Source organism: Enoplosus armatus, chromosome 1, assembly GCF_043641665.1.
Source record: "Enoplosus armatus isolate fEnoArm2 chromosome 1, fEnoArm2.hap1, whole genome shotgun sequence".
In the NCBI taxonomy this organism is placed as follows: Eukaryota; Metazoa; Chordata; class Actinopteri; order Centrarchiformes; family Enoplosidae; genus Enoplosus; species Enoplosus armatus.
Genome location: NC_092180.1, coordinates 13,480,610 through 13,508,605, shown reverse-complemented (window position 1 = coordinate 13,508,605; position 27,996 = coordinate 13,480,610). Strand labels below are relative to the sequence as shown.

Genomic DNA, 27,996 nt, shown 5'->3' with positions numbered 1-27,996 from the left:
TGGCTCAATGACAGATTTTATTTTAGCACCAAAAGCTACACACAGGGCAAAAGACACTGATATGGAGGAAAAAGGAAAAAAAAACAGTATGATTTGGATGTACACTAGGATTTGCAATAAGATGGGAAGTGGGTATTTCAAATCTCAGTGATTATAATAATTCATTTGTGTGGTTTAAAGCGCCTACGTAAAGACCAGAATCATTTCTAAAACCCTCTCCCACCTGACCTGGTATTTTACACTCTGAGCTGGTGGCGAACTCCTCAAGATAAATATATTATCCATTACTAAGCCACAATAATAAAACAACATTCTTGGTCATATCTGGGTGAAGAATCCAATTTTTCAAATTTGGGCCAACAGTCATCTTCAGTTTAACATAATCAATAGTTTTTTTCAAATTAAATATTCCTCTTTACATATATACACAGCTGTGCTGTGAACGTGTATTCACTTATAAACATATAAAAATACTTGTCAACTAGTTTGATAAGAAAATAATGTATAAAAGTAGAGTAGAAACATTTAATCAAGTCCGTTACTTCCATCATCTGATTTTCTTGTTGTTTATATTACAAGATGATGATATGAAAAACAAACTGCAGTACTTCATTTGTATGCCTGAACAGAAGTACAGAAGTGGAAAAGGGAAGGCAGAACAGTATTTTGTGTCTGTGGTGGTGATGATAGCTCCACAGGTGGCCGGCCCGCTGAGTTCATGTCCCATTGGAGAGCGGTTGTTTTACAATGAGCATCTCATCTCAATGCTGCCACTGGTCTTGTTTTTCCAACTCACAGACCATTTGAGGGGGAAAAAAAGTTATGTAACAGAATAATTCAAAGACACAACAAATACATTGCCACTGTGTTATTGGAATGATATAACAGTTATTTGAACTATATCGTAGACTATAATGTTTGACAGAAAAGATGCGTCACATTGGAATGATCTGAACTGAACCGAGCTCTGAAAGCTTCTTGATTTGCAACAAATTTGTTAACATTACTAGTCAAAAGTTGAATATAGAGCATACAGTGTTCAGTGTTTTGATCTGAAGTCATGTTAGTTTTCAAATATACACAATGTGCTACCAATAAATTCATCTACTGCCTCATATCAGAAATCTGAAACAATGTATGATGTCCAATTTTGACTGAATCGCCACCTTTGAGGGAAAGAAATTCAGACAAAGTTGCTACTTTCGGTACATTGAGGAGATAGGATAAGAATCCGTCAATCTATAAGACTTTAAAAAAAATCAAATACAGTAGACACTCCATATTTGGCAATTGAGATGAAAGCAGAAACCACAGACAAATTAAAGAACCCACTGCAGAATGCCAAAAAGTTCTATCATTGTAGCTTTAAGGGCTGTCTAGGCATTATATTTATATACATACTTATATATTCACTTTCATATATGCAAAACCAAACTCAACCTCACACACTGTACTGTGGTGATTTAATAGGTCATTAGAAATACACTTTGAAAATCACAACAAATGTCACATATGTACAGTAGCAGATTAGCACATGGGAGTAAAGGTGGATATGGCACAACATACACAAAGCATCATAAGATAATCTCTCTGCTCTGGTCAGACACTGGAAACTAAAGAAACTCATTAACATTCTGGATATATAGTTTTCATTCAATCTCGGTAGCAAGTACAAATGTCACTACAAGGCAAGAGAAGTCCTTCAGAGTACAAAACATTAATTTTGTCAGGCTGATTTAGAAGGCAATGTTTAGTGTTGGGACTCTCTCATGTGAATTAGATTACGGCTGAAGGTAGAGTGGTGTTAAAATTTGGCATTGTCAGTTGTCCATAGTGATGTCCTGGGGACAGCAGTTCCTGGTCAAAGTATCTCAGAAAAGGCTGTCTGAAGTCATGCACGTGGAGAAGGCAGCGGTCAGTCATCCACTTAGGATGTGATGTCAGGCAGAGTGGGTGGGGTGGTTGAGAGCAGCTGCATGAGTTACAGTGATAAGGCCGACTCAGACGATCACACAATGGCAGCCGCTCTTGTCTTTCTCTTTTCTTGTAGGTTCTGGCGACGGTGGACATTCCTGTTCTTGGAATTTCCTGGTAGTTAGGAGAGAGCAAAACTATCATGAAACACTGGACTGTGTACTTTTGCAATGTCTTTTTTGCAATTTTCCAACCAAATTGAGAAGAGTTTTTGGTTATTTGTCTGGAATTTCTGTCTGTGCTGTTTTGTCTGAGCTTTTCTCAGTGGTTTGTGGGCGGGGCGCAGGTAGGAAAAAGGGGATGTCGCATACTTCCATGTACCAATCTGTATTTAGCAATATTTTAATCAAAACATGATGACATTTGTGGGGTTGTTCGCTCTTGCTGCTAGGCAACTGTCAATCAAATCTGATCAAACCACACCCACGCAGGCTTTGATGAAGCAGATTTGCTGAGTTTTTGAGTGTCAAACTCTTACTAAATAATACCTAAAGATATTCTTTATCAATTATTATTATTATTTCTGGGAGGTCGTTTCATGCCTTTATTGGCAAGCTGACAGTAGAGAGATGGCAGTAAAAGAGGAGAGAGAAATGGAGAATGACATGCAACAAAAGACCCTAGCTGAACGTGAACCAGGAGCGTTGCACTTCATGGTCGGTGACTTAATCCCAAAGCCACCAATGCGACACCACGGCAACCGAAGTCATGAATGTTTAAAGTTACAGCAACACGTACAAAACCTTCACTGTATTCTACATTGTCCTCAGTTATCATAGTGCCCTGGTCATAATTTTAGCCACTATTATACCTTTGAAAAGCTGCAGTTTTTGACTCACTGAAAGATCCACATGATGACAACATGTAAAAGATGCCTTTATAAATCACCTACCTGATTACTCTAACCAGCTCGTGGAAAGCCTGGTCTACGTTCATACGGATTTTGGCTGAAGCCTCCATATATGTGACCTTCAACTGTCTGGCTAGCTGCTGGCCCTCTTCCTGGGTTACCTGATGCAAATGAAAGAAGAGAATAATGATGGGCTGAAATGTAAATTGAGGTCAAGCACACGTAAAAGTATTTTCCACAATCACTCAATCCCTCTGTGTTTATGACGCATTGGTATCATCTTCTGACAACAAATGTCATATTCATGTGAGATAGCATACGCTGTTTGTGCACGTACTCGTCTTTAATGTAATACTTGCATACAAACAGTGACTGGACTGCATCCACACTAAAACATCACAGTGTGAGCCAAAGTGCTCCCTTGACTAACTGTCCATATGTTAACTCCCATCATTTCCTGTTGCAACGTAAGTGAGCATATAAAGAAAAATGTTGTATCCAGAAAAGAAAGCGGCTGCTGAAACTCTGGCTCCTATTGGATTTTGATCTCAGCTCATTGATAAAATGTCACTTCCGGGTGTGCAAAGATTATTCCCTTTTGAGCGTTGGCTTATTGATGGCTTGATGCTCAATATAGTCTTTAAATCCACTGTTAAAATCTTCAGAATTGTGTTAACTAATGATCCCTGCATGAACAAAGACTAACAAACCAAAATCCAAGCTGTGGTATTTACTGTAACACTGCTGCAGTGAGTGCTACATACCATTACTGCATATGACTTAGTATGTAGAATTCAGTATGCACTGCATAACACACATGTTCAGACATCCAAGTGAAAGTGCCCCTTAATAATACTGAAAGAAGAACTTTTTTTTCATTTCATTTTAGTTCCTTTTCTCAGCTAATATTAGATTCAAGCATGTCTGCAAGGAAGATGTACAAATGTGTTTGTCAAACAGCCTGAAGTTTAAAACAAGTCTATTCAAGGAAAATATAACATTACTTACACTTAAAGAGTAATTATGTCTTATGTTTAGGCTTCTATTACAGAGTTATCGATAATGTCTCTAGTATCTACATGTCTCATGTAAATAGAATGAATAATAAGTAATAAACCAACACAAGCGCATGTCACATGAGGCTTGAAATATTAAATGCTGATTTCAGTGAATAAAACCCGATGATACTAATCAGCTATATGTGCTTGTGAGGCTCCTTTTCACCATTAGGGGGTGGTGTGGATTCACTGCAGGAAGTGACGAGACACTGCATACCAGCAGCCAGAAAATTCATCATTTCATCACACTCCCTTTTCTCTCCATCCATCCTCCCCTCCTGACACCACCATTTCTACAGCCTCTCTTTTATTCTTTCACTCACATCCTGTTGTATCTTAGCAGCTAGCTGCAGCTGCAACGCTTGCTTCCACTTTCAAATATGCAAATGCCAGTCCTCCAGAGTGGTTGATATTATCTCTTCAGATGATCAAACAGGGTATGTGTTTGTCAGTGAGTGGGTTTAGATCTCTGCAATCGGTTGGACTTACTTGTCTCTGTAGTTCCAGGTCTGCTTTGTTTCCTACAAGGATCATAGGGAATTCATCTCTGTCTTTCACTCGGAGGATTTGTCTTTGGAATTTGTAGATTTCTTCAAAGCTGTAAAATATATTACATGGTGTTATGTGGTGTTTTCTGCACAAACAGGTTATATAATGTTTTTACCATACATTCATCTAAAAATGCACATGGGCCCGACATAGCAATGTAGCTAAATGACCCACAAACACACCCATCACCCAGAAGCTGGGGTCATCACCACTGTGGATCAGACTGACGGGTTGAACATATCAGCAAAGAGGGAAAAGTCAGCCACACTATTACAGAAACATAAAATATGTTTGTCTGAGGCTCTGCCCTGAGCGCTGACTTGACCGTTGTCCCACTATAATATAAATGCCATGTGCACTTTTTCAACCAAATAGCAAATAAAAATGTCAATCTGGGAAGAAAAAAACAAGGCAGAATGCAACCACAAACCCAGGACGGCATTCCAGCCATGGGCACACAGACAGCTTGGTGAGCACCTAGTAAATCTGGAAAGACTTGACTAATATAAATGGAGGAAGGAAAGGCTGTTTACAACATAAACATTGGGAGGGGGCTGTGGGTGGGGGCAGGGGAATGCAGCTCACTGCACTGCTGGGCAGGGACACAAAGACAGGGAGGACAGGGTGTGACTGCAAGGAGAATACTATAGAGTGTAATGTGAAATATTTAACAGGTGACTTAAGACCTGATACATCACATAGAAGTAAAATCACTGAAAATCAAACATTTTTAACCCCTTATCATCTGGATTTTCATTAAATCAAACCCCATTTTTGATACTATTGGTGAATTTGGTCGGCATTTTTTTTAGTGGCAGTGGTGGAGGCCGCCATTCGTGTGCTGGATTCAGATTGCCTACCTAAGCACGATTTAAAGGAAAATGATGCATGTATGTAATCCAGCGCAATTGTGTCCCTTTGATAACAGCCTCACTGTTTTCTGTTCACTTTACTTTATTAAAACAACCAGGTTTTGCTTGGTTGTGCCGTAGACAGATACACCAGTTGCTTTTCTGTTTTATTTCTGAGAAAGTAGCAGATGTAGTGGAAGTGTTGGCTATAGCATTAAACGGCACTTGCTGTTACCACGGTTACCACAGGTGTCACCAAATCAACCAGCACTGAAATCTTAAGGATTTCAATTTATAATCCTTAAGATTTTAGTTTTCAATTTGGAAAAATCATCTTATTCCACACCGTTTGACAGCATCATATATTGTATATTCTGTATTGGCCTGTTTCACCTCTTTATGGAAGCTATTTGATGTTTACACGGTGTGAAATTCTCAAACCCAAGACTGTTTTTACATGATTGCACCATTACATCAAGAGGAAACATTCTAGATATCAGCTTTAAATTGAAACTAAGGTACACGAATATGTGAGTTCAAGAGAACAGGATGAGGGAGGAAGTGTTGAGAACAGAAGAAAATGACAAAAAGAACAACAGCCGGAAGTATGAGCGGGTATCGGTGCGAGATTTATGGTTTTAGTAGAGTGAGAGGCAGAGGAGGAGAGACAGAGAGTGTGTAGTTGTGAACAGATGTGCAAACAGAAAGAGAGAAAGACGTGAATAGAAGGGAGCATGTAGCTGTGAGTTTGCACATGACGAGAACTGTCACTCACCTTCCTCTGTCAGTGACTGAGAAGACGAGCAGGAAGCCCTCCCCCGTCCTCATGTATTGTTCTCTCATGGCTCCAAACTCTTCCTGTCCAGCCGTGTCGAGGACTAGAGAGCGTGTACACACACGTCGACACAAATCACACACGCAGAATAACTTGCGGCAAAATAGACCTTTGCAATCAGTTCCTCAAGTACAATATAATACAATAGAAACATACAAATAACCTACGTGTGTGTCTTTGTGTGCGCGTATTTACTCTGGTCGTGTTTGTTCAGCAAAGTGCACTTACTGTCAAGCCTGGCTGCCCTTTCGTCAATCACACACTGCTTGGTATAGGAGTCTTCAATCGTGGGGTCATAGTCAGTGACAAAGTACGACTGCAGGAGAGAAAGAAGAGCACAAAAGAGAGAGAGAAACTGTGAATATGTCTAAACATTATATCAGGTTGAGACACAAGCATACTAACTAAATATTCACTACATACTGATCTTTGCAGTGAGTGTACAAGAAACTAACAAGCTTTGCTGTTTTATAGTAACAGGAAATACAATATGTGCCAAGGCAATCAAACTGCGACTGCAGATTAATACCGCCAATTGCACCTTTTAGGTTACGGTTTTGCTAGCTTATCCAAAAGGTGACGAGACGACCCAAGGCGAGCCGACGAGAATGCGCATCAGGGACACAACACTCTGTGTGACGCAGGACATGAGGCACCGCAGCAGGGTGTAAAACTGTAATAATAACAATAATAATAAAAAGGTTTTAGGGAGTCCCGTTTCGTCACCATCCACAATTCATTTTTTGGAGCTGTGAGTAGGTCTTCCATTTCCTTGGTGCATGGCATCGTGGGAGAATATTGTCCATCAGCAGGACACTTAAAGATATACATATTAAGCTGCTATACTCTTAATATGGATCCTGGTACTATGGATTTGATACACAGCTATGGTGACTGAAATCAGCTGGCTTCAAGATGGATGGATATGAGAACAAACAGCCACTCTGTCCTTGTGTTTTTGGTGAAAACAGCACAGACAGCCTTACTGACCTCTACCTTTACTGCCGTACTGCAGACGGGAGGTAAACACACTGTCTGCAGGCACTTAACATAAAAAGTGTGAAGTAAATATTCCCTCACACAACAACCGCTGCTTAGGTTTAGACAGCAGGCTGCTTTTCATGCTAATAACACATTTACAAGATGTTTCCTCAGTTGCAACAGTCCCACCAATCACTCCTGAAGGGTTTGATTCTTTCATTCTGGGGCCAATATCTGGTCTCCTAGTAACCTAAACTGGAAGGGTGGGGCCAGGGGGCAGGGAGCCGGAGGAGGAGGAGGAGGAGTCATGCATTTTTTACATTTTTCCCATGTTTTGTAGTTCTCGCTCTCCTCTGGGACTAGTTAAGTGGTGACAGCTGAGGGGAGTGCTCGGGGAATGTCAAACCAACACCCTAAAACACAGGGCGATCACGAGAACATAAAATCCAGACAAGATTCCCCCTCATTCTTACAACAAGGCAAATCAAACGTTTACAGTTGCCGTGATGCTGTTTGCGTGTGAAGCCGTGTGTTGTTTCACACAATGACACAGGCCGTATACTTCTTTTGTGCTGTTATTTGCCTGCCAGGGACACAAGACTGAGCTTGCATTATGTGTGCTGCATGTCACATCTCATCTGACTCTTATAGAGACAGCTGATGCAGATCAGACAAAAGAAGCACGGGAATCACTTCCTTAATTCTGATTAGAGTCCGGCTTATACATACACCAATATTATGGAGAGATTTTATCTTCTTACAGAGATATCAGAGTGGGCTTATGTGTTGGCTGATGGGTAACAAGTAATTGTCGTAGAGAAACGCCTTAGATATTTACAAACTGTGTCTCAATTTGTTGTTTATCATATATGGCAAGGAAAAGCATCAAATCCTCACATTAGAAAGGGAAGAACCAACAAACGTTTGGAATTTTTGCTTGAAAAAATGATCATTGATACATTTTCTGTTGTTTTACTAATTGTTGCAGCACTGACTATAAAAGATCCGGCTCAGAACATACTTTATGTTGGTCCAAATATCATTTATGATCCCATAAACCTGGTTAAGTGTTCATATATTGTATAATACATGTATATTGTATAATATACAGTATGTATATAAGTAACTGTATATATTGTTTACTTTTTTTATTCTAGTCTGTTCTGTGTGTGTAGTGTGAAGGCGGACTTTAATTTCATTGCGCGGCCCTGTGTTGTAGACAGACTAACAAATGTATCTTGAGCCTTTATGTCATTAGCCAATATGTTGTAATCAGATTTATTTTCATTTTTACACTCAAATATTCAACACCAGTAATGGCCTGTAAAATCCACTGGTGGTCCAGATCTAATTCTGATATGTGAATGTTTATAATTGCAACTTGTGTCTCTTGCATCCTCTGCATACAAATTCTCTCTTCTCACCTGCAGCTCTCTGTTGTTGCAGGTAATCTCTCCCTTTCACTCTCCTGTCGCTCTGCAGCATGCAAGTATGCAGGGCCTATGTCACATCCACTCACCACTGTTCAATAATTCATCAGTATTACTGTGCATCCTAGAACGCGCTCCACTGCACTGCACTCCACTGCCAGTGTGCCTTCAGACGACCAGACATAGACAGAAAGAGAGGGGGGGGAAAAAAAGCTGCTTGTGTTTCTTGTCCCTCCCACCACCACTCTCCGCACGTGACCTCGGCTTCCCATCAACCTCTTATTCCTATTCTGTCAACCTCGGGCAGCCGCATTGAGCGCCGCACTCCTCTGGCCATTCCTCCCCTCCCTCCACATGCACGGGTAGTGTAGCTGCTGAGCTCTGTTCTGGCTGAGCTGATTCTCTCAGAGCCGTTTCCCGTGATAGATGAGGCTGTTTTGCAGTGCCAGCAGCACCAGAGCCAGCACTAACAGGGCTGTAGCTCGGCCTGGCCGGGCAGAGCGACGGGCTAGGTGAGGGAGTGCAACATGACTCAGGAGGACTACCCATAACTATGCTACATAAGCCAGCATGAGTCATGTCCAGTAATATGACCTATAAATCCTTATATTAGTCCATGACTTCATCAGATGTAAGAGGCTCCTCAGACATAATGCTACATCCACCACCTGCAACTAGGGCTGGGCATCAAACCTCAGTACTTTTTGACCAGTGAGCAAAATGAGTCATATATCAAAAACTGTCCCAAAAGACAGGATTGGCTGCTTTGTCATGATTCTTTTTTTTTTTTTCATATTCTTTGATCAGATATTTCCTGATTTAACTTTGCCCATTTTAAGCCCATTATACTGACATTTTCATTATCAGTCAATCTGCCTGTTTTGTTTGTTTGTTTGTTTATTTGTTTTTAACAATTCATTGATTAACTGTTTGGTCTATATAATGTTTCTCCCCAAGGTGACGTCTTCAACTGTCTTGATTTGTTCGACAAAAAGTCCAAAAACCACAGATGTGTTAACTTCACAATAATATAAGACTATATATAAGACTAGAATAGATAGCAATAGAAAAAACAAACAATCATTACATTTAAGAAGCTGAAACCAGAGATGTTATCAAAATGTTTTTGTCAATCTCCTAGAAAGCTCTAGAAATTCTGCTTATTATTTTGGTATTGACACAGAAATCTAAGTATGGTATTGACATAAGTAAGAAAACATTTCAGATGATATCAAACAAGGCGTGACGTCAGCGTTCTTACTGTTATCTGCCAGACTATCACAGGTACATACCGAGGGGGAGACGGATTCCGAGACAGATTTTCATGAAAACATTGGACAGCTGTCATGAGGAGACAGCTGACACTCACAGTGAGGTCAACAGCTCAATTCTTAAAGTGTGAGTGTAGTTTGGACAGTACATACAAACACACACACACACACTCCAACACACAGATGGTCCACAGTGGCCTGTGTGCACTAGATCTTTAAGAATTCACCACTATGCCCTCCTCTCAGATAAATTATCCAACTATAGTGCAAGCAACAGAGGCATTTACAGCAGAAGCGCTCTGCAGAAACTCTGCAAAGCTGAGGTAAATTACTATTTAAACAGAGCCAACTTGCTGTATGACAACTTGTACTTTGCATGCAGCATGGAATGATGCTAAAAAAAACCCGAAGAACGAACTCAAGCTCTGCTCAGGCAATTATTAGGCCAGTGCTGACATGACCACCATCGTGGGCGTGTGCATCTGCGAGCTGTAAAACCAGGATTATTAACATCCTTGGATTTTCGTCTCTGTTCAGCAGCAATCAAAGTCAAGTTAAAGTTTATCCAAAGCGGGCTATCAAACCGAGATGACCCAACTTAACAATATAAAAGAAACTTAGTAGGAACATAAGCACTCTGGTAAACATTTGCTAAATTGATAGATCACTATAGAAACAAGAACAAAATAAAACAGAGAGACAAATCCAAAAGCCTTCAGAACCAAGCTACAGTACAGTTTAGATGTTGGTGGCAAGGTGGGTCAGGCCACACTCAACCCCGGTCAGCTCAGCAGGAAGGAAACTCCACCTCTGCAGCAGGCAGCTGGCCCGAGTCTAGCCTTTGGGTGGTGGTGATGTCACAGACGACATGTTCCCCTACCCCACCTACCTACCAAAGTCCAAACCTGTCACTCAGTTCCCCTCCAGCATTCCAGCCATACATCCCAGCCCTCCACCCACACACGGCACATGCACGCTCACACCAGGAATACATTAGAGGCCTGTGTTCACCATGAACACAGGGCCGGTGGATGAGTCTCAGCTGCAGCACAGCTTTTTGTGTATCTGGATGCTTTCTTTGTGAGACACAGGCCGACCAACAGTCCAGTATGCAGACAAATTCAATTGACAATGATGTAATACAGAGGAAAGCAGCAAATCATCCTGCTTGAGAAGCTGGAACCAGAAAAATTACTTAAAATGATTGAATGATGAGAAACTTCATGTGGATCAACAATCAAGTGACGAATGCTTTAAGCAATTTAGCCATAACTTTACCATCAGTCATGCATTTTCAGATCTTTGCTGAATAAACCACATCAAATGCCATATGTGGTCCAGCTAGTAGTGTTTCATATCTTGAATATATACACGCATTTATTTCAAGAACCTGGTTGGGTTGTTTTTTTTAGCCGACTGCTCTTCAGTCGAGACATAAAGCAATGAATCCAGTCTCTTTCGACTGCTTGTTGCCAGCCTCAAGGAAAGCAAGAATGGGTGATATGTGTAGGCGTGTAATCAACATCATGCTTGCACTATGCACCCACTTCCTCTCCGCACAAACAGCTTTACTGACACTAAATATAGATCCTTTTCCATCTCTGTCAGTTATCCTACTTATTTGGTTAGAGACACTTTTTTTTTTTTTTTTTACTGTTAACCAATACAGCATCATTAACTACATGAAGCACAAAACCACTGATTCAGCACCAACGCACAGAAAACCGAGATTTTCACTGAAAAAAATTAAACCTCAGGCGATTAATTAAAACACACAGCATCTAAACAGATGAGGGGAAAGGGTGCGCCTGCCTACTAGATTTTCATAATGAGAGGGAATGCTGAGATAAAACAAATAGTCATCAACACGGTTAGGAGTTAATTACCTTCTGCAGATGGCCCTATGCCCAATGAGAATTCACTGAGCTTGACTTGAAAATCATCAGCCGTAGTTATTCTTTAATTAAAGAAAAATGTAGATTGAATGCCATTAAATTGTGTTATTCTAGGAAAAGATTCTGTCTGAATCTGCAGATTTATAATATTCCAACCTCCTCATTCCCTGCACCAACACACCACACCCTTCCACAACACTTTCTTTGCAAGACCTAATACATGCTACAAGAGATTTTTTTTAAACTGTGGGAGTAACGTCAATCTTATGATCTTATCTTACTTTGACAAAGTACTAGCATCAATAACCCAAGAACCATCTCCAACCACCTCACTTGTTTTGTGCACATTGTGGACTAACAAATAGTAAAAAGATGTAAGAATAGTTCTGGATGGAGGAGTGGGTGTGAAAGTGAACTGATGGTGAGCCACAACATTCCCAGGACTCATGCTGTTGTTTGTTTAATCAGTACGCTTTGTTCATGAAAAATGTAAGAGGGTCATTGTGTTCATCACCGCACGAAACCATTTGAATCAGTGAAACTACTTTTTAAATTGCACCATTGCTATAAAGTAGTAGGACTCAGCTCTCATTGGATATTGATGGGCAATTCTCCCAGAGTGACACAAGACCAAGACGCATGCCAATTAGGGGCTATCAAACATGTTTGATAGGATCCCAGCTGAACTATAGGTGTGTGAAGACTGAAACCTCACAGTAGAAATAAAAATCTAATCAGATTATCATTTACTATGAGGAAATACCTCTACAAGTGTCACGAGACGCTGAGGTTCTCTTACAGTTGAGTGTTCAGCTTAAGCTTCACCAAACTGGTCCTCGCGCTTAGTCCTGCTGACAGAGCAATACAGACTGCTACACAGACTGAGACATCAGCACCAAGAAGCTGGATAGGAGTGGCCACCACACAAGCCCTCCAGCTGACAGGTGAAACATAGCATTTGTAAGACTTGTTCAGTTGGCCAGAGCCAAGTGCAGCAATTTCAATTAAGGACACAAACTTCATGCCAGACAGTCTGGAGCTTGCCAAGTCGCAGCCTCAGCTAGACAGCAGCAGAATGTGACAGATTGAGATGATCCATTTCTGATAACACGTCATGACATGACAAGACTCATGCATTGTACATGCTTATAAAACACATCAAAAGTGTATAATGGCATACATATTCATGCCTTTCTTTCTTTTCAAGGATGTCGTCTTAAGGTTTACTGATATTTATATAATTTCAATTGTGTCAGTATCATAGATGTTGCAACCACATGCACACACATCAATGTAAACTACACTTTCTAAAATATCTCTCTTCTTTTTTTATGACTTTATACTTGGAACCTTTCAGGACACTTCTCAGGCCACTGAAATCTACTCTAATCTGAGTCTAGGTGAAACTTTTCTTGATTACCTACACACTACACACCAAAGCAGAGTAGCATTGAGCATTGATCTAAGAAAAGAGAAATGTGACTGGAGGCATCTGTATCGCTTCCTGTCCCCAAACGAGCGCAGGTTTAACCTTTGCCGAACCTCTGGGGCTGGACTCTGAGCAGCTGTCAGTAATCAAATAGCCACCATAAGGTTTTAATGTGAAACAGACGAGAGTGAAGACCAATTCCTTTGCATTTTTACACTGTGTGTCCTCCTCCATCATCACCCTCCTTCTCATGCTTCTCAGGGTTTCACACAAGTGACACAGGAATTTGTGTGAGGAGCATTGTTTTGTTGAGTACTTGAGCGCTTGAAGTGAGAAATAGTGGAAAAAATAAGATGGAGTGAAAGGTTTGAGGGGGAGGGAGACTGTGGGCTACACGGAGAGGGGGAGAGCAAGAGAAAAAGAGGGGGAGGGAATAGCATTAACTTCCTGTGGAAACACCCACTTTTCCCATGAGCTCATACAAACCAGAAAGGTCACTTATTCAATACCTAATACACGAGGAGAGAAAGGGAGCACACAATGTGTCCACTGCCTTAAAGGGCCACTGGGGAGCATTCAGTTAAAGCTGGGAAAGCTTTAAGACACTCTGCTGAAGAGAATGACTTGAAAATAACAAAAAGTTTTGAATGACTATTAGTCATTTCCAAAACTCTTAAACCGCTGCTGTAAAGCAGAACGATCATATTGCATGCTCAACCTCCACGGTAATAACACTTGAATGTTTATAGTTAGAGAATACAGTCTGGGGGTAGCACTGAACCTTTGGCCTGATGCCAAATTAAATGAACCCATGCACATCACTCCTACAAGCTCTCTTCCTCCTAATGCGCAACAGATCAATAGCCTGTCCCTTTAATCATTGCCTTGTCCTTAAATGCCGGCAGACCAGTGAAACTCTCCACCAGATAAACCCTTGGCGTAACGCTCACATTAATCCAGTACCATGACCTCACTGGAAAGGCAGATCCTGCAACTCTAAAGTTAACAGGTAATTAAACTTTTATTGTAAGCAACAAGAATGATGGCCAAAACTACAAAAATAAGGTCCACGTAGTGAAGAAAATTTAACAATGTATTTCATATAGAGTCTCGCTAATCAGTGACGGACAATTCTGTTATCTTTGGACTTTGGGGCAATCAGGAGGCACACGCATAATCCATATATTTTCTACAGGTGTTGGGTGACAATAAGCGGCACAAATTCAACACAGAAAGTACCCACACACTGCTATCTTGTTCCCAGTTCTTCTTTAATTCTGCATGGACTTGACAAAGTTTCCACCACAAATGGTCTTCCTCAGGTCTCACCTCTTTCCTTTGTGTATATTCATGTTTTTACGGTCTCGGTGCTGCAACACCCCTGTAATATTTTAAGTTTTTGGTGTTCCAGTACCCCTAATAATGTTCAATATTCAATGTTTCTATATTTTTTTGGGTTATATTCTATGTGGACTTTAAATCATATTAGTATATATATTGTATACCACTACTTTGGGATTTCCTGCTCATTTATTTTTTTTATTACATTTTGGATGTGCTAGGTTGGATATGCTAACCCCTGATTGTATATTTTTCATTTTAAAATGTAATGAGCTTACATGTGTGCTATTGCCTTTGAAATATACGTAATCTTTGGACTTTCGGCAATCATTTTGTTTGATTGTGACAATATTCCAATTCATTGCGGATATACCATATTCCAGATTCCTCTAGTTGAGCTGGAGAGTAAAATGTCATTGTGACAGACAGTAGTACTGGCCAAACTATTAAAATGTTTTATATACATTTCTATTTACGTTCATGTTTTTCATTCAAGTTGCCATTTACTTGTGTATTACAATAAAAACAACTTAGACACAGTATGTGCTGAATGGCCCAGCTAGCAATCAGGGCTGTAGAGTTGGGGATAGCACTCATGCAGAGAATAAAGCAGAGGATAAATGTCCCACCAAGTAGGCCAACTCCTGGCACAGTCAACCCCCTGCTCTCTTCTAACCTCTCTGGCATTAAGACTTCAATCACCCTGCTAAATATCAATGTGTGCTGGACTCTGAACACTTTTGAACCCGCTCAAAGACGCAGAATCAAAGAGGTGCCATTTAAAGGCCTTTTTCCACCAGATCACTGGGCTCAAAGCCGCCTGTCTCCTCTATAGGCCACACTACCAACTATTTCTTTATCTCCATTTCATAAGAGCGTTTTGTTGCATTATAAGTGGAGACCTGTGCAAATACTTTAGAAGCCTACAAACTGATTAAACAGAACAACACAAAGACGGAGAACTGTGTGAACCGCCCTTATTGTTCTAGCTGATCATGTGACATCACTAATGTTCCCCTTCCCTGCATTAAGCCTACCCTAAGCCCAGCCATTGTTGGGTTATCGATGCAGTTTTCTCTATGGCCCTTCCTTGTTTTGCTGGGAGGGACAGAAAATAAAGACTTATTTTGATAAGAGTTAGTCTCTAAAAAGACATGGTGAGTCCTCCTAAATGAGTTTTGCTCTGGTGAATCTCCATCAATGCCTGCTTTTGTGAAAGTGGGAAAACATGTGACTCTGTATCAAAATCGACACATATTAAGTGGAGGAGATGAAGAGGATAAATGAAGCAAGGCGCTGACAACACAGCGAGCAATACAGCTGTGACATTACCGTAGTAAGGGAGTGAGGATTATGATATAAACCAGGTATAGTAAAATATAAAAAGCAATACCTGCAGTTCCTAAAATCGACCCAAAAAGCTTTTAAAAATAAAGTACACTGTAATACACTGAGATTCTCAAGCCTTGTTATGACCCATTGTCTAAGACAGTATAGTGTTTGCATATGTTTTTGTTTCAATCTACTCTTTATTGAATTGTTCTTCCTCTGCTCGTCTTCTGCAGAAGTAGCACTGCAAATACTCTCATCAACAAAGCATTACTGTGACGGCTCAGTGAGAGGACACCAGCTACTGCAGTGGCTGTGTGGACAGAGAAACTACTGTAAGACTTTCACAAACCCATACAAAGTCACTCAACGGAGTGTGGCTCACAGTCTGTAGTCCATGGTTTTCAGGGAAACCATATGACCTCCCAAATAATGGGTCGATGATCAGCGTTGAAAATAAAGAACGGTCAGACGATCCAAAGAGTTGGTTTACCAATTAAGATTAGAGAAGATTAATCATTTATAACTAAACTAAACACTGTGGAAATGCCCATAATTGACATATTACACCACCATTTTCTACTGCTACCTACTTTAAAATGATCAATTCTCTTCCAAACATCTCTAAAAAGACTTGACTGTACAGCACCTGCAGGGACAAATTCATCTCTTCGCCACCATCTCCCCTCTCTCCTCTGGTACAAATGCTGAGTGTGTATTTCTGCACCAGTGTACTCTGCTGCAGACTATAATTCTTAGCATGGGGTGATATGTCAAAGGAAATGGGGCCAGTCACTGGCATCATGTCAGATACACAGCATCATTACTGTTGTGCTTTTAGGCCAGCAGTCTTACAACACAGGCAGCAGAAATGGTATTACTTTATCAGGCAGCTCCTCATAAATAAGACCTAATGGGCTCATCTTCTCTTCTCTCTCTGGTGGTTCCTCCCTGGTGGTTCCTCCCCTCTGGCTCAGTCGCCATCATTAAAAGTCATTTTACATGGGGATATAAAATGATCATAATCAACAATTGTGCATGTCACAATTATGATTTCTCATGGGTGAAAACTTAAAAGACAAACCTGAATAAATGACTGGAGAAATGAGGGCACGACAACTTTAAAAATGATGTGAATCATATGCTACGGCCTTCAAAGTCACCACATCTGAAATGAGTTGAAGTGGACTGACGTATTAAGGCCCAGTCACACCAGCATTTAAACAGCAGAGTCAATTTATTCTGATAGAATTGTATGTTGAAAGCTGCAACTGTGCGCCGTTGACCAGCTGTAAGGTGCTAACTGACAGTAAGCAAGCTCACTAACTCTGAGAGCTTTTTCCCCACTTGAATAACTCTTGAATGAAATTATGTACAATCCTGAGAACAAAATGCCAGCGGGAGTAAACAGCACAGTACAGAGGAAATAGTAAGAACCCGCTAGCGTGTTCCCAGCTGGCTATCTTGTTAGTGGTTTGCTTGCCTGCTACAGTAGTTTACCAACTAGCCCTGTGAGTAGTCACTACATCAACAAGTTACTGGAACCAAATATTTGGCAAAAACACAAGAATTAATGTCCTGTGCCACTTCCAGGTGTGACCAGGCCTTCAGACACCACCATCATCAAAACACCTCATGAATATCCTTTGGGGGAATGATGTTAACTCCTCCAGCAGTGAAGCTGTTCTGGAGGCTTGAGGTGGTCTAACACACATCAAGTGTACTAAGAATGTAACTTTTAAAAACTGTCCCGCTTGTCAACAAGGTGAATGTCTTTTGTGTGTGCAGGAGCCTGAGCTCCACATGCTTTAACTAGCATCGAGAGAGGCCTGGCTAAGAGGTCGATGTTTTGGTTAGACATACCAGACACACTTTTTAGGCAGCTGTTGACTCGGTGTGCACTGGCGTGTGCCAATCTCAAGTTCTGCATCGGGTTTTCCGACACCAACTGGTGCTGAAGACAGTCGCATTTGCAGCGTGTGTTAGATCAGTACAACAGTCAGACGACAGCTGTGTCACTGACTCAACCAGACTCCTAAATATTCCTAAATGTATCTACACATGTACCTAATGCTTACTGAGCAGCCTTTCTAATTATGATCTGGTGTCTTATCAGTGACTCAGAAGCTCATTTGCTGAGGACACAAGTCACACTTGGCCATTGTCGTCAGTACATTTGGACATTGAGTTGTTCTGTACTGTCACCTGTTGAGGGGTTGTCTCATTCCATGCCTCACCTCCCCCTGATGGACAGCAGGTGCCCCACAGGCCTCTGGACAGTGTCTGCATGAGACGTGCCAAATGTCCACCAGCTGCCTGGCAGGCAGCTCAGGGCTCGGCATCGGCGACAAGCACAGACATATAAAAAGAACCATTCATAGTGTTCCATCAACTAAGTTGCATGAAAAAAGTCTCCTCTACATTTGGCACACTACAGAAGGCAGTACTACTTTAAATAACAGCGTAGACGATGTTCAAAAAGGGACACATACCGATGACAAAATCAACACTACATATATTCAACACTAGCACCAGCAGCATGCCGATTAAATATAGGCGTCTAATAAAAAGGTGTTCATAAATTTGGAATACTGAATGTTTGAAGGTGGTGGGAGTGGTTTGCTAAAATAAGCAGCATGTCAGTTTCCCATAGCCAGAGTTGTTGTTATATGACTCTGAGATGCGAGACCTGATACTGTGGCCAGTTATTCTGAAACAGACAGATGTGTGAATACAGAACAATAGCCAAAAAACAACACAGAGGAACCGGCTGCCCTCTGTCTGTCTGACTATCTGAGGAGCAGTGACCGGAAAACAAGGGGGGATATCGCAGGTGAATATAGGATTTTTTTTTCTACCTATCAGAGGGAAATGCTACAAGCACACATAAACAATTGTTGTATGCCTCTTATCATTAAAATATAGTCATAGTCATATTTAGCATATACTGGCTCTATATAATTATGTAATATTACATATAAAATTGAAAAGCAGCATGCGAAAATCTGTTTAGATCAGCTTCTAAGAGAGAAGGTTGTTTCCAGAAAACAGCAACTGAGTCATTTGTTTTTCTATTACCAGAAGAGATGCACACGATAATAAGTATTGACTTTTCAGATTTTAGATTTAACGCTTTTTTTTTTTAAGTCATAAAGACACTTTATATTAAAAACATTTCAAATGTGTTCTTTCTCTTCATAATCGTAAATAATGAAGATAATAAACTAATACTATCACCAATGCCTCCTGAAAAACATCTTTAAACAAATGACAAATGAATAACTCAGTTAAAACTAGCAAACATCAATATTATTTGTCATCAATGAATGGCCTCTATATTGCCAAAGTCCTATACAACGTGGGGATGAAATGCCTTGCTCATGGGCACATCAGCAGCCCTTGTTACTGTATATGATTGATTAACACACACACACACACACACAGACTGTCTGACTACTGTCCCTGCTGTTGGTGAATCGCAGGGCCTATAGTGTGTATCCATTGGGCTACCTGCAGGACCTCTCTGGTCAGATCCCCCAGTGTTTTCTATGTAAACAACATACATGTATATAGGAAACGTACCGTTGAGGTGAAATTTGAGACAGACCGAGGAGACAAAGCAGAAAGCTTTAGTTGAACAATAAACTAGTCTGGCTGAAACATAGTACTGCCTTATTTTTCTTCTTCTTTCTTATTAAAAATTCAAGGGGGATGGACATGGCTGCCAACATGCCAACATCACCTGATTTCACATCAACGTCATTCAGTTAACTGTTTACCTTGAGAATTCATGTAGATTCCTGTGGTTGCTGATGATGTTAGCGGTAATTAGTGTTACAGGCAAATAAAAGTATGAGTGAATGTTTGTGAATGTCTCCATCCTATTGATGCATCTTATTGATTTACCACCATCATGTTCTGGTTTGAAAACTAGGTTTAAAAGAAGCTCTTACGGCTCTTATATATATGTTTCTATATTAGTAAAAGAAGTTCTCAAATGTGAAATGCCCTCTAAAGTCTAAAATTGACTAAATTTGAATTACGTTCAGTAATTATCAGATCAACGAATAAGTAAACAAGATCATAAATACATCCTGACATTCGATGCCAGCTTTCAGACAGTTTTCGGTAGTTTAGTGCTAAGAAACTGTTAGAAATACTGTTGATGCAGCACCAAGAACAGTTTATATACACATGAACCACAGGAAGTACTTCATTCAATCAACCTATGAGTAATCGTGTGTATATAAGAAGTACCTATAGTTCCGATTCATCTTCATCCTCTACTGTTTAATCAGACTTTAGTTTTCTTTAGAATCAGCATATTACTGCTATGTGTTGATCTAAGTAACGCCTCAGGCTGTTATATTAGTAATCATTTGGATGTAGTCATTGTCTCCTTCCCTGTTATTAGTCTAAGAATGGATAAGTGAAGTTGGGTCCTACCTTTCTATGAAATGTATGAAGAATATGTTATTTACAGACTATTCTGCACTATATAGTGAACCCACCCCCGTTCAAAATGAAGAATTATCCTACAAGAAACTCATGTCAACATTTCTCGAAGATCTCACCAGTTTAATAGGCTGCATAAGTGAATGTGCAAATAAAAAATATATTGAATACAATCTGCATGAACTAATACCTCACTAATAAGTCACTTCATTGACATGCAATGCCTTTCAAACTATTTCATTACTAACATTTACTATTGTGGAAGTATAAGCTATGGTTTTATAACCCACTGAAGCACAATACATACTTATCATCTGCATCCACGGGCAAGTTCACAAGTTGACTCACACAGACTCAAGAATGCATATTAGCCAACTGTGCCATCAGTACACAGCTATCAGTGTATGATTATAAAAGATAAAACTCTTTAGATAAAACTAGTTTCTTACTTACTGACTTGTACATACACGCTACAGAATTCATTAACATTACTCTTTCTCGTGGCTGTTGGAGAGAGACAGAGAGACACAGAGGGAGAGAGATAGGGGCGGCTGAAATTATCATCTGATCTCAGATCTGTAATGTCTGGTTGGAAACATTGCAGATCACACCCTCGCCTCCGGCTACCAACTCTACTTTACACTGCAGAACAGATGCTTCAGGAAAGATGAATGGGGGCTGGTTTAGAGAGCATCTGATCACTGACACCATACAGCTTACAATTATTATCTCATCGCCTTAAAAAAAGATTATTCTTTTGATATAAGCTTTACAAAAGGTTGATAATAGTTCACTCGAGCGTCTCTGTAATGGTTCTCACACAGAGCTCCTCTTACTGTTGCATTCAAGGCTGCATATGAGTCAGGGTGTGAGTGGATGAGCTGGATGGATAAATTCTAATAATCACTGAGGAGGGTGTCATATGTTCACCCCTGCCAGATAATAAACATGGTATAGCCCAGAGTCGGAGGTAAAGTTCTTCTTTCACTCAACTAAGAAATGATCATGTAAACGTAATTCTTCAAAACCAATGTTCAAAACTACTACAAGAAATGACAAGAGCGACAGGAGTTATTTTGGAACAGCAAAACAGAGAACTCATTTATAACAAACGTACATGATAAAAATACACAGAAGAAGTATGCAGAATGAGGAAGCACACTTACAAGAGAAGGTGAGCTATACCCATTGTTTTTTTCAGGTCTAAGTATTGGTGTATGGACAAACATCTGGACATGGACCCAAGCCAACTTTAGTCAACATGCGTAAACAGGTAAAGGCCATTGAAAGTCATACAAGAAACAGATGGAAAGGGGAGTGAAATATGTGTGTAAAACCATTTATGTAACAGCAAATCTACTCCTATTAGTTCTTCTAACTGACAGTGGATCTACTACTCTCTCTACTATTATACACTGGTGCAACATATATAATCAGAAAGGAGTCAACCACAAAAATACACATTAATCCAGTCGTGCCTCGTGCTGTAATATCTCTATTGTACGTTTAGCTATTGCTAATTAATAAAGTAAATAAAGTGGCCTTCCTCCCCGGATAGTCATTAGTTTCTCGTTAGCTTGGAGCAAAAGGGATGACCTGCTAGTCTCTGGAGCTTTCCCAGATGGGTGGGAGTGTCTTTGCAGATCCCAAACTCCCTTTTGCATGAAAATTCCAATGGCGCACTGCGTGGCATTTTGCCAGATGCAAGAAAATTACCTCAGTAACAGGATTGTATTTATCCACATATTCAAAAATATAAAGCCTCACTTTTGTGATGCAATGTCCACCACATCCCACAATACAGAATTAACTAACTATTCTTGCTGAGATACATAGAGGAAAGGCCACGGGGTTATTATAATCACAGGGGTTTATCTCCTTGGAAGTATGAATGTACTATTACACACAAGGCTGCCCATTACATTATAAGATATCTTCTGTAAGAAGTTGCCATTTTTGCCCGAGGGTGGCACAAGAGAAACAGTGTCTACATTAAAATGGTTCAGCTTCTGGGTTGCAAGAATGTTCTCAGTATCTCTGACAGTCAACAAGAGCATTAGGATCAATACATAAACTGAAATCTGGCCTTTCATTTTGAGATACTTTGATCTGGCGTAGGTCTTGGGCACGTCTGAAAGTGTTTTGCTATTACAAGGAGGACAAATGTTTCTATAATAGCAAGTATTAAGTTACTTTAGAATTACTAAACAATTTCTACAACCCTCCTGAACAAGTTGGTTCAAGCTCTCTTAAACATAAATTCTGCTCTTCTTAATCTATACGCAGCTCAAGTTGTTACATAAGAAAGGGAAAACAAGGCACAGGAACACCGACTTTGTGGTGCTCAATCCATGTAAGCTATTGTTTAAAATATTGCTGTTATGCTATTACTAGAGCGCACTAACATGAAACAGATATTCATGTGAGTGTAGCGCTGGCCCCTTCTACTAAATGTAATCTTAAAAAGTAACCAGAATGACAACTACCTATTATCAAGGTATTTCATTTTTCAGCTATGATATACACACTCACATGCTGTTTATAGACACATGCAGAACACAAGTGGTCTTCTTTCATTTTTGTGCATGCTGATATTGTCAACCGCATGGGTGATTCTCAAGCAAAGTGACTGTGAAACCATACACAAAAACGGTTTTCTCCTGCATCTTTAAATCCAATAATTGTTATGTATTTACACGAACATTTGTTTTACTTTATGGTTTAGATGTTGTGAAAACCAATGAGGGGCTTTTTGCTCTCATTGTTATTCTACTCTGTGAGAAATCAACAGGTGACCCTTCAACAGAGCTAAACAAACTATGTACTCTTGTCACCTGCCCTCACATACACACACACACACACACACACACACACAGAAACACACACACACACACCTGCCACAGCTGCAAACCCTACACTAAAAAAAGAGCTTACTGCCATTTGGTTCAGTCTACCATTACAAAGAAAAAGATATTAACTCCCTTAAAGGAAATGAAGAAACAGCAGTCAGAATATAAATGGAATTGTTTGCACTCAGCGGTATGGCATGTGACATATCACTGAGCCAGACAGAAAGTTACAAAACTGCCTGTATCCAAAAAAGGGCTGAGAGTATCCTGTGTGTGGCGTTACCGGTGAGAAAAACTTCTAAACTAAATCACAAACACACGTGCACAAAAGCGTCGCTGCAAACACTTTTGTCTAACCACCTGTGGCTGTTTCTGAGAAATGCGCATGAAATGGCGCCCAACGCATTCAACTCCAGCACTACTATCATTACCACACCTTGCCTCCACATGCCCAAGAAGGGCTGCCCTTATAATCCATGTTTATTCTATTGAATTACAACTTATGGCAACATTCCCCCGAAATGAGCTCATATCTAAGTAATCAAAGCTAGAAAATATGTGAGATATGTGGGAAAGGGAGTAGGAGTGTAAGAGAGAAAGAGAGAGGTCACTTATATGCTTTAGCTGCAAATCCAGCTGAGGTCTACAAAAATCCTCAGCTAATCTGTCTGGACATGATCAGTCAGGATGTTTTGCTCTCGTGCATGAATCTCCACCGCCGAGGGCCGCCACCACCACACTAATATTATCAAGCATGTGAGCAAGCAACACCACACTTTTCAGCCAGTAATCAGGACACACAATCATCTCATTCCAGTAGCTACTTTAGTTACTCCGTCTAAATGAAGTCTGCCATTAATTCTGGGGTTAAAAACAAACTACCCCACATGCAGTCTTCACATGGCCAACATGAGTCATGTTTTCCCTTACTTGGGACGCTTCCTCCCTCACAGACGTCACATTAAACAACACACTGTGTTCCACAACTTTTGTCAGATGACTCAATGTTATGTCATCCCAATGCTATTTCAGTTTGAGTCAACTGCTTGGCATTAGGGTGGCCAGCAGCTCCATGGGACCTGCCACTCTGTTATTGCTAGCGACATCATCTTTTATCCACCGACTCCCAGAAATCCCTGCTTCAGCACAGTAGTCTGTTTTTTCTGTCTTTAGACCAAGATTAGCACTGGGTGTCGAACCTCAGTACTTTTGAGAAATTACTGAAATGCAGCCATCAAGTATAGAAAACTGTCAAGTACCAGAAGTTGGCATCAAATGATTCACAGTCTTGTTTGTTTATTTGGTTACTTTCCTGATCTAAATCATAACTTTTCTATGTTTTTTTATTTTATACAGTTGCTTGTGTTAAGACTTTAACTCGAATGCATTGATGAGTTTGGTATATTTTGCTACATTTAAAAAGGGTTTTGTGGAGAACATTTTTCTATTCATCAAAGTATGGCATTTAAAAAAAATGTTTCAGTATCGAATTGGCTCCAGTATTGAAAAGATTTAAATGATTCAAACGATTGAAAAAGGTTGTTTAAATGGTTAACGTGTCACGGTTGCCCACAGCCACCCCCATCACACTCACATTCCTGCACACAAAAACTAATAACACGTGATGCCACGAAAAAAAACCTACAGGATATTCAAACTGTGGGAGCACTTCTCCTATATCAAATCATACTTGGACAGAAGAAGTAGACTGTTTGCAAAACTACCTCAAGCAGCCTATTTTTACTGGCCTATTTAAAAAAGTAACTGCTTACCTACGTGATGGCAGGATATCAAATGATAAATTGTCTCACAGTAGCCTCGTAGACAACATTAAATTATTTTTGTTGTTGTGAAGTTGGTGGAAACCATAAGAAATAGCAGCAAATACTGTGTTGCGAGAGCGTTTGTAAGCAGTCGCTGCTAACCAACAAACCAACCAAGAGTTTCAAAGAAAGGTTTTCGGGTTGTGAAGAGACTTTTGACACTTAAGGTGGAACTGTTTTATTTAGATGTGTACTTATGGGAGGCCTGGTCTAAACTGTGAAATGTGTTACATTTTATAACACATGTCATAAAATTAATACTGCAATAATTCTTGGTGAAAACTACAACAAGTGCTTAATATTTTTGGCAAAACACATGAATCTAATACTCTGTCAAGATTTCCACTAACACACACGCACATACACACACAAACGTAGCTCCAGTGATTCAGGAAGCAGGTCATGTTTTTCCATACAAAACTAGAAGGCCCTAAGAGCAGCAGTAGAGGGACTTCCTTTACCGAAGGGCCAAATTCCACATGGTCCATGACCATTAACCCACCCAAGCTGACTCAGACCCCTCACCCCTCCAACCTCACCACCTCCCAACACTCAACATAGTTCTGGGGAAAGCCTTGACTTCACAACCAGCTGTCAGGTCTTTTCCCTTGGCAGGCGACTTCTAGAAACTTCTGAAGAGGATGTAGGTCCTCCTCCTCCTGTCAACATCTCAATCTCTCTCACTTTCACGACACCAGATATGCCAGCCAGCAGCAAGAAAAGTGTGAGTGACTGTGGGCCACACTGAATACAAAATACATACAAAGTGGATGTTAGAGAAAAAATGACAGTATACACTGATGCTCTGTTTTACGGTTACTTCCCAGATTAAATTAATGGCAAGATGCAGGCAGCCTGATAATAAACTGTAATGTTTGAACTCGCTCAACCTACAGAAATAATATACTTTAGGTAATTCAAGAATGGGCTTTTGAATTGGTCGACCATAGGTATGGCTGTCCATTATTCTGGCAGGAGAAATGCTTTTGGTAGAGGCTGCAGCTTCATTGCTACATCTCTGTTAGCATGTAAATCCACCTCAATGTAATGATAAAACAATCTTTGCAAGATCATAAAAAGTATGTTCCTACAAACACTGACATTTCTTTTAGATAATTCTGCTATTATCAGCAACAGCATGATGATTTCACACTACAAATGAGAAACCTCACATCTCCAACATTGTGTTGTTACCATGAGCACATTAAACCAAGTGAAATGTCGTCCGAGAGTGTTTCATATTCAGCTTTAAATGCTCCCCTGCCTCAGGTCAGTAGGGTCAGCAGGCTATGGCAAATATCTGTGCCACAGCTATCTGATCCCTTCTTACTTGGTATGCAGTTAATGAGCTTTTTGAACCCTCATTAGACACAACTCCCCCCAGCACACACACACACACACACACACACACACACACACACACACACACACACAAACACTCACAAGCTTTTCACCCCCACTCTTAAACGTGTGCCAGCCCACTATTGTCTGACAGTGTGGAGACATGCAGCTGCCTGCAGTCTGGTCAGTAACACACTGACACGAGGGGGAAACACACAAGGCAAAGGGCAAAGTTTGTCATCTCTTTCATAAAGAGTGTGAGTGTGTGTGTGTGTGTGTGTGTGTGTGTGGGCTTTTCGGAAAGGAACCCTTGCCTAAATGACCATTATGAAAGCCTGGAAGGTCAAAGCAAAGCAGGCTATGTCTGCAGTGTGCTGGAATGCAACCAGGGATAGATAGGCGGTAAACTGTTTACATGCCTTTTATATGTGACCCGGATTAGTTTTCAAGTAGGCTGCTATAAAACTGACAAAGACATTGTCTCTCAGGGTTAGAAGTAAACTTTTCATTCCTAAAAAGATCTATATGAGTTTAGTTGTTTGCCTTAGGTTACTGGAAGTGCTCAGAGTGAGGCTACCCAGCAGCTTGCCTTGGTGAGAGTCTACATGTGAACACAAAAGTTAATCATCTTTCAATGGACATTTGTGTGCCGCTGCTTATTTTACAGTCAGTCATCCCTAACGGATTTTCTCTGTCTAGCTCACATATTTCTAATGAGATTTGGGACAGTTTGTTGGCTCTCAAAAATGAATACAGAAGTGCTTTTTCCCTCTCTGAGTCCAGACTAAAATGATATTCTTACAGGCACTAATGTGATTTTTGTGCAACTTTTCTCTGCACTGTTTTCTCTCTCTCTCTCTTTTATAGCTTGAACACTCTCCTACTGGAAGTTTCTGGCTTGGAGGGCCATTACAGACTAAATCTTAGAGCTGCAACAATTTAGCACGGACTCTAAACCCGCTGCTTTACTTTGCAGCAAGTTAATAAAATAGGACGACCCAGGAGCTCCGTAGACCCACTTTCCTTTCTCTTTTGACTGGCGGCTATAAACTGCAAAGTGGAAGTGGATCTCTCGGAAATCGTCGTGTTAAAGTGACAGCCGTCCCTCCTCGTTTAATTCACAATATAAGGCTTCCCACCTCGCCCTAACATCTTCTAACAACCCCTCGGTAAATAGTTGCAGGCCTCGGTAAAGTAGTGGAGAAGAAAACAGACCCGGTATCCGCTTACGGGGTTCCCGTGTCTGGCCCCCCCCCCCCTCTTACGCCGTGTTTTCGGATAAGCAGGGAAATCAAAGCAAGGGCTCAATTCAAGGGTAGGGTGAACGCTACTGACCTGAATAAACTGGATAGTCAGAGCTGATTTCCCGACACCGCCACCTCCGACCACAACCAGCCGATACTTCTCCTGCACCGAGCCGTCCTTCCAGCCTGCCATCGAGGACACTTCGCTGCGCTCGCCGCCGCCGCCGCTGCCGGAACACCAGTGAGCAGCAAACACCCACTTTTTTTTTCTCCTCTCCTGTAAACTGAAGAGGCCCTGCAGTGGAGAGACCGGAGCACAAGGAAGGAGCCCAGATAAGTGTCAAAATGAGTCGTCGGCGCAGTCCGTTTAGTGCACGGAATGATAGAGCGGGGGTCCCGGAGCTACGCGCGCCTGTCCATACGCCTGACCGTGTTTCAGCCTCGACAACACTGCGATGTTCAAGCTGAGGCTCGGATAGTGGGAGTAATCA

The 27,996-nt window shown here is 40.8% G+C and overlaps 1 protein-coding gene across 1 annotated transcript; it reads right to left on the bottom strand.

Annotated features, from left to right (window-relative positions):
* Positions 1–27,963, bottom strand: rras2 (RAS related 2). Its single transcript, XM_070907913.1, has 6 exons — positions 27,597–27,963; positions 6,346–6,433; positions 6,058–6,160; positions 4,372–4,480; positions 2,867–2,985; positions 1–2,088 (listed from the first exon to the last, which is right to left on the bottom strand). Exons 1-6 carry the CDS (start codon positions 27,696–27,698, stop codon positions 2,001–2,003), a joined length of 609 nt encoding a protein of 202 aa, XP_070764014.1. The 5' UTR covers positions 27,699–27,963; the 3' UTR covers positions 1–2,000.
* Positions 27,964–27,996: the final 33 nt, after the last annotated feature.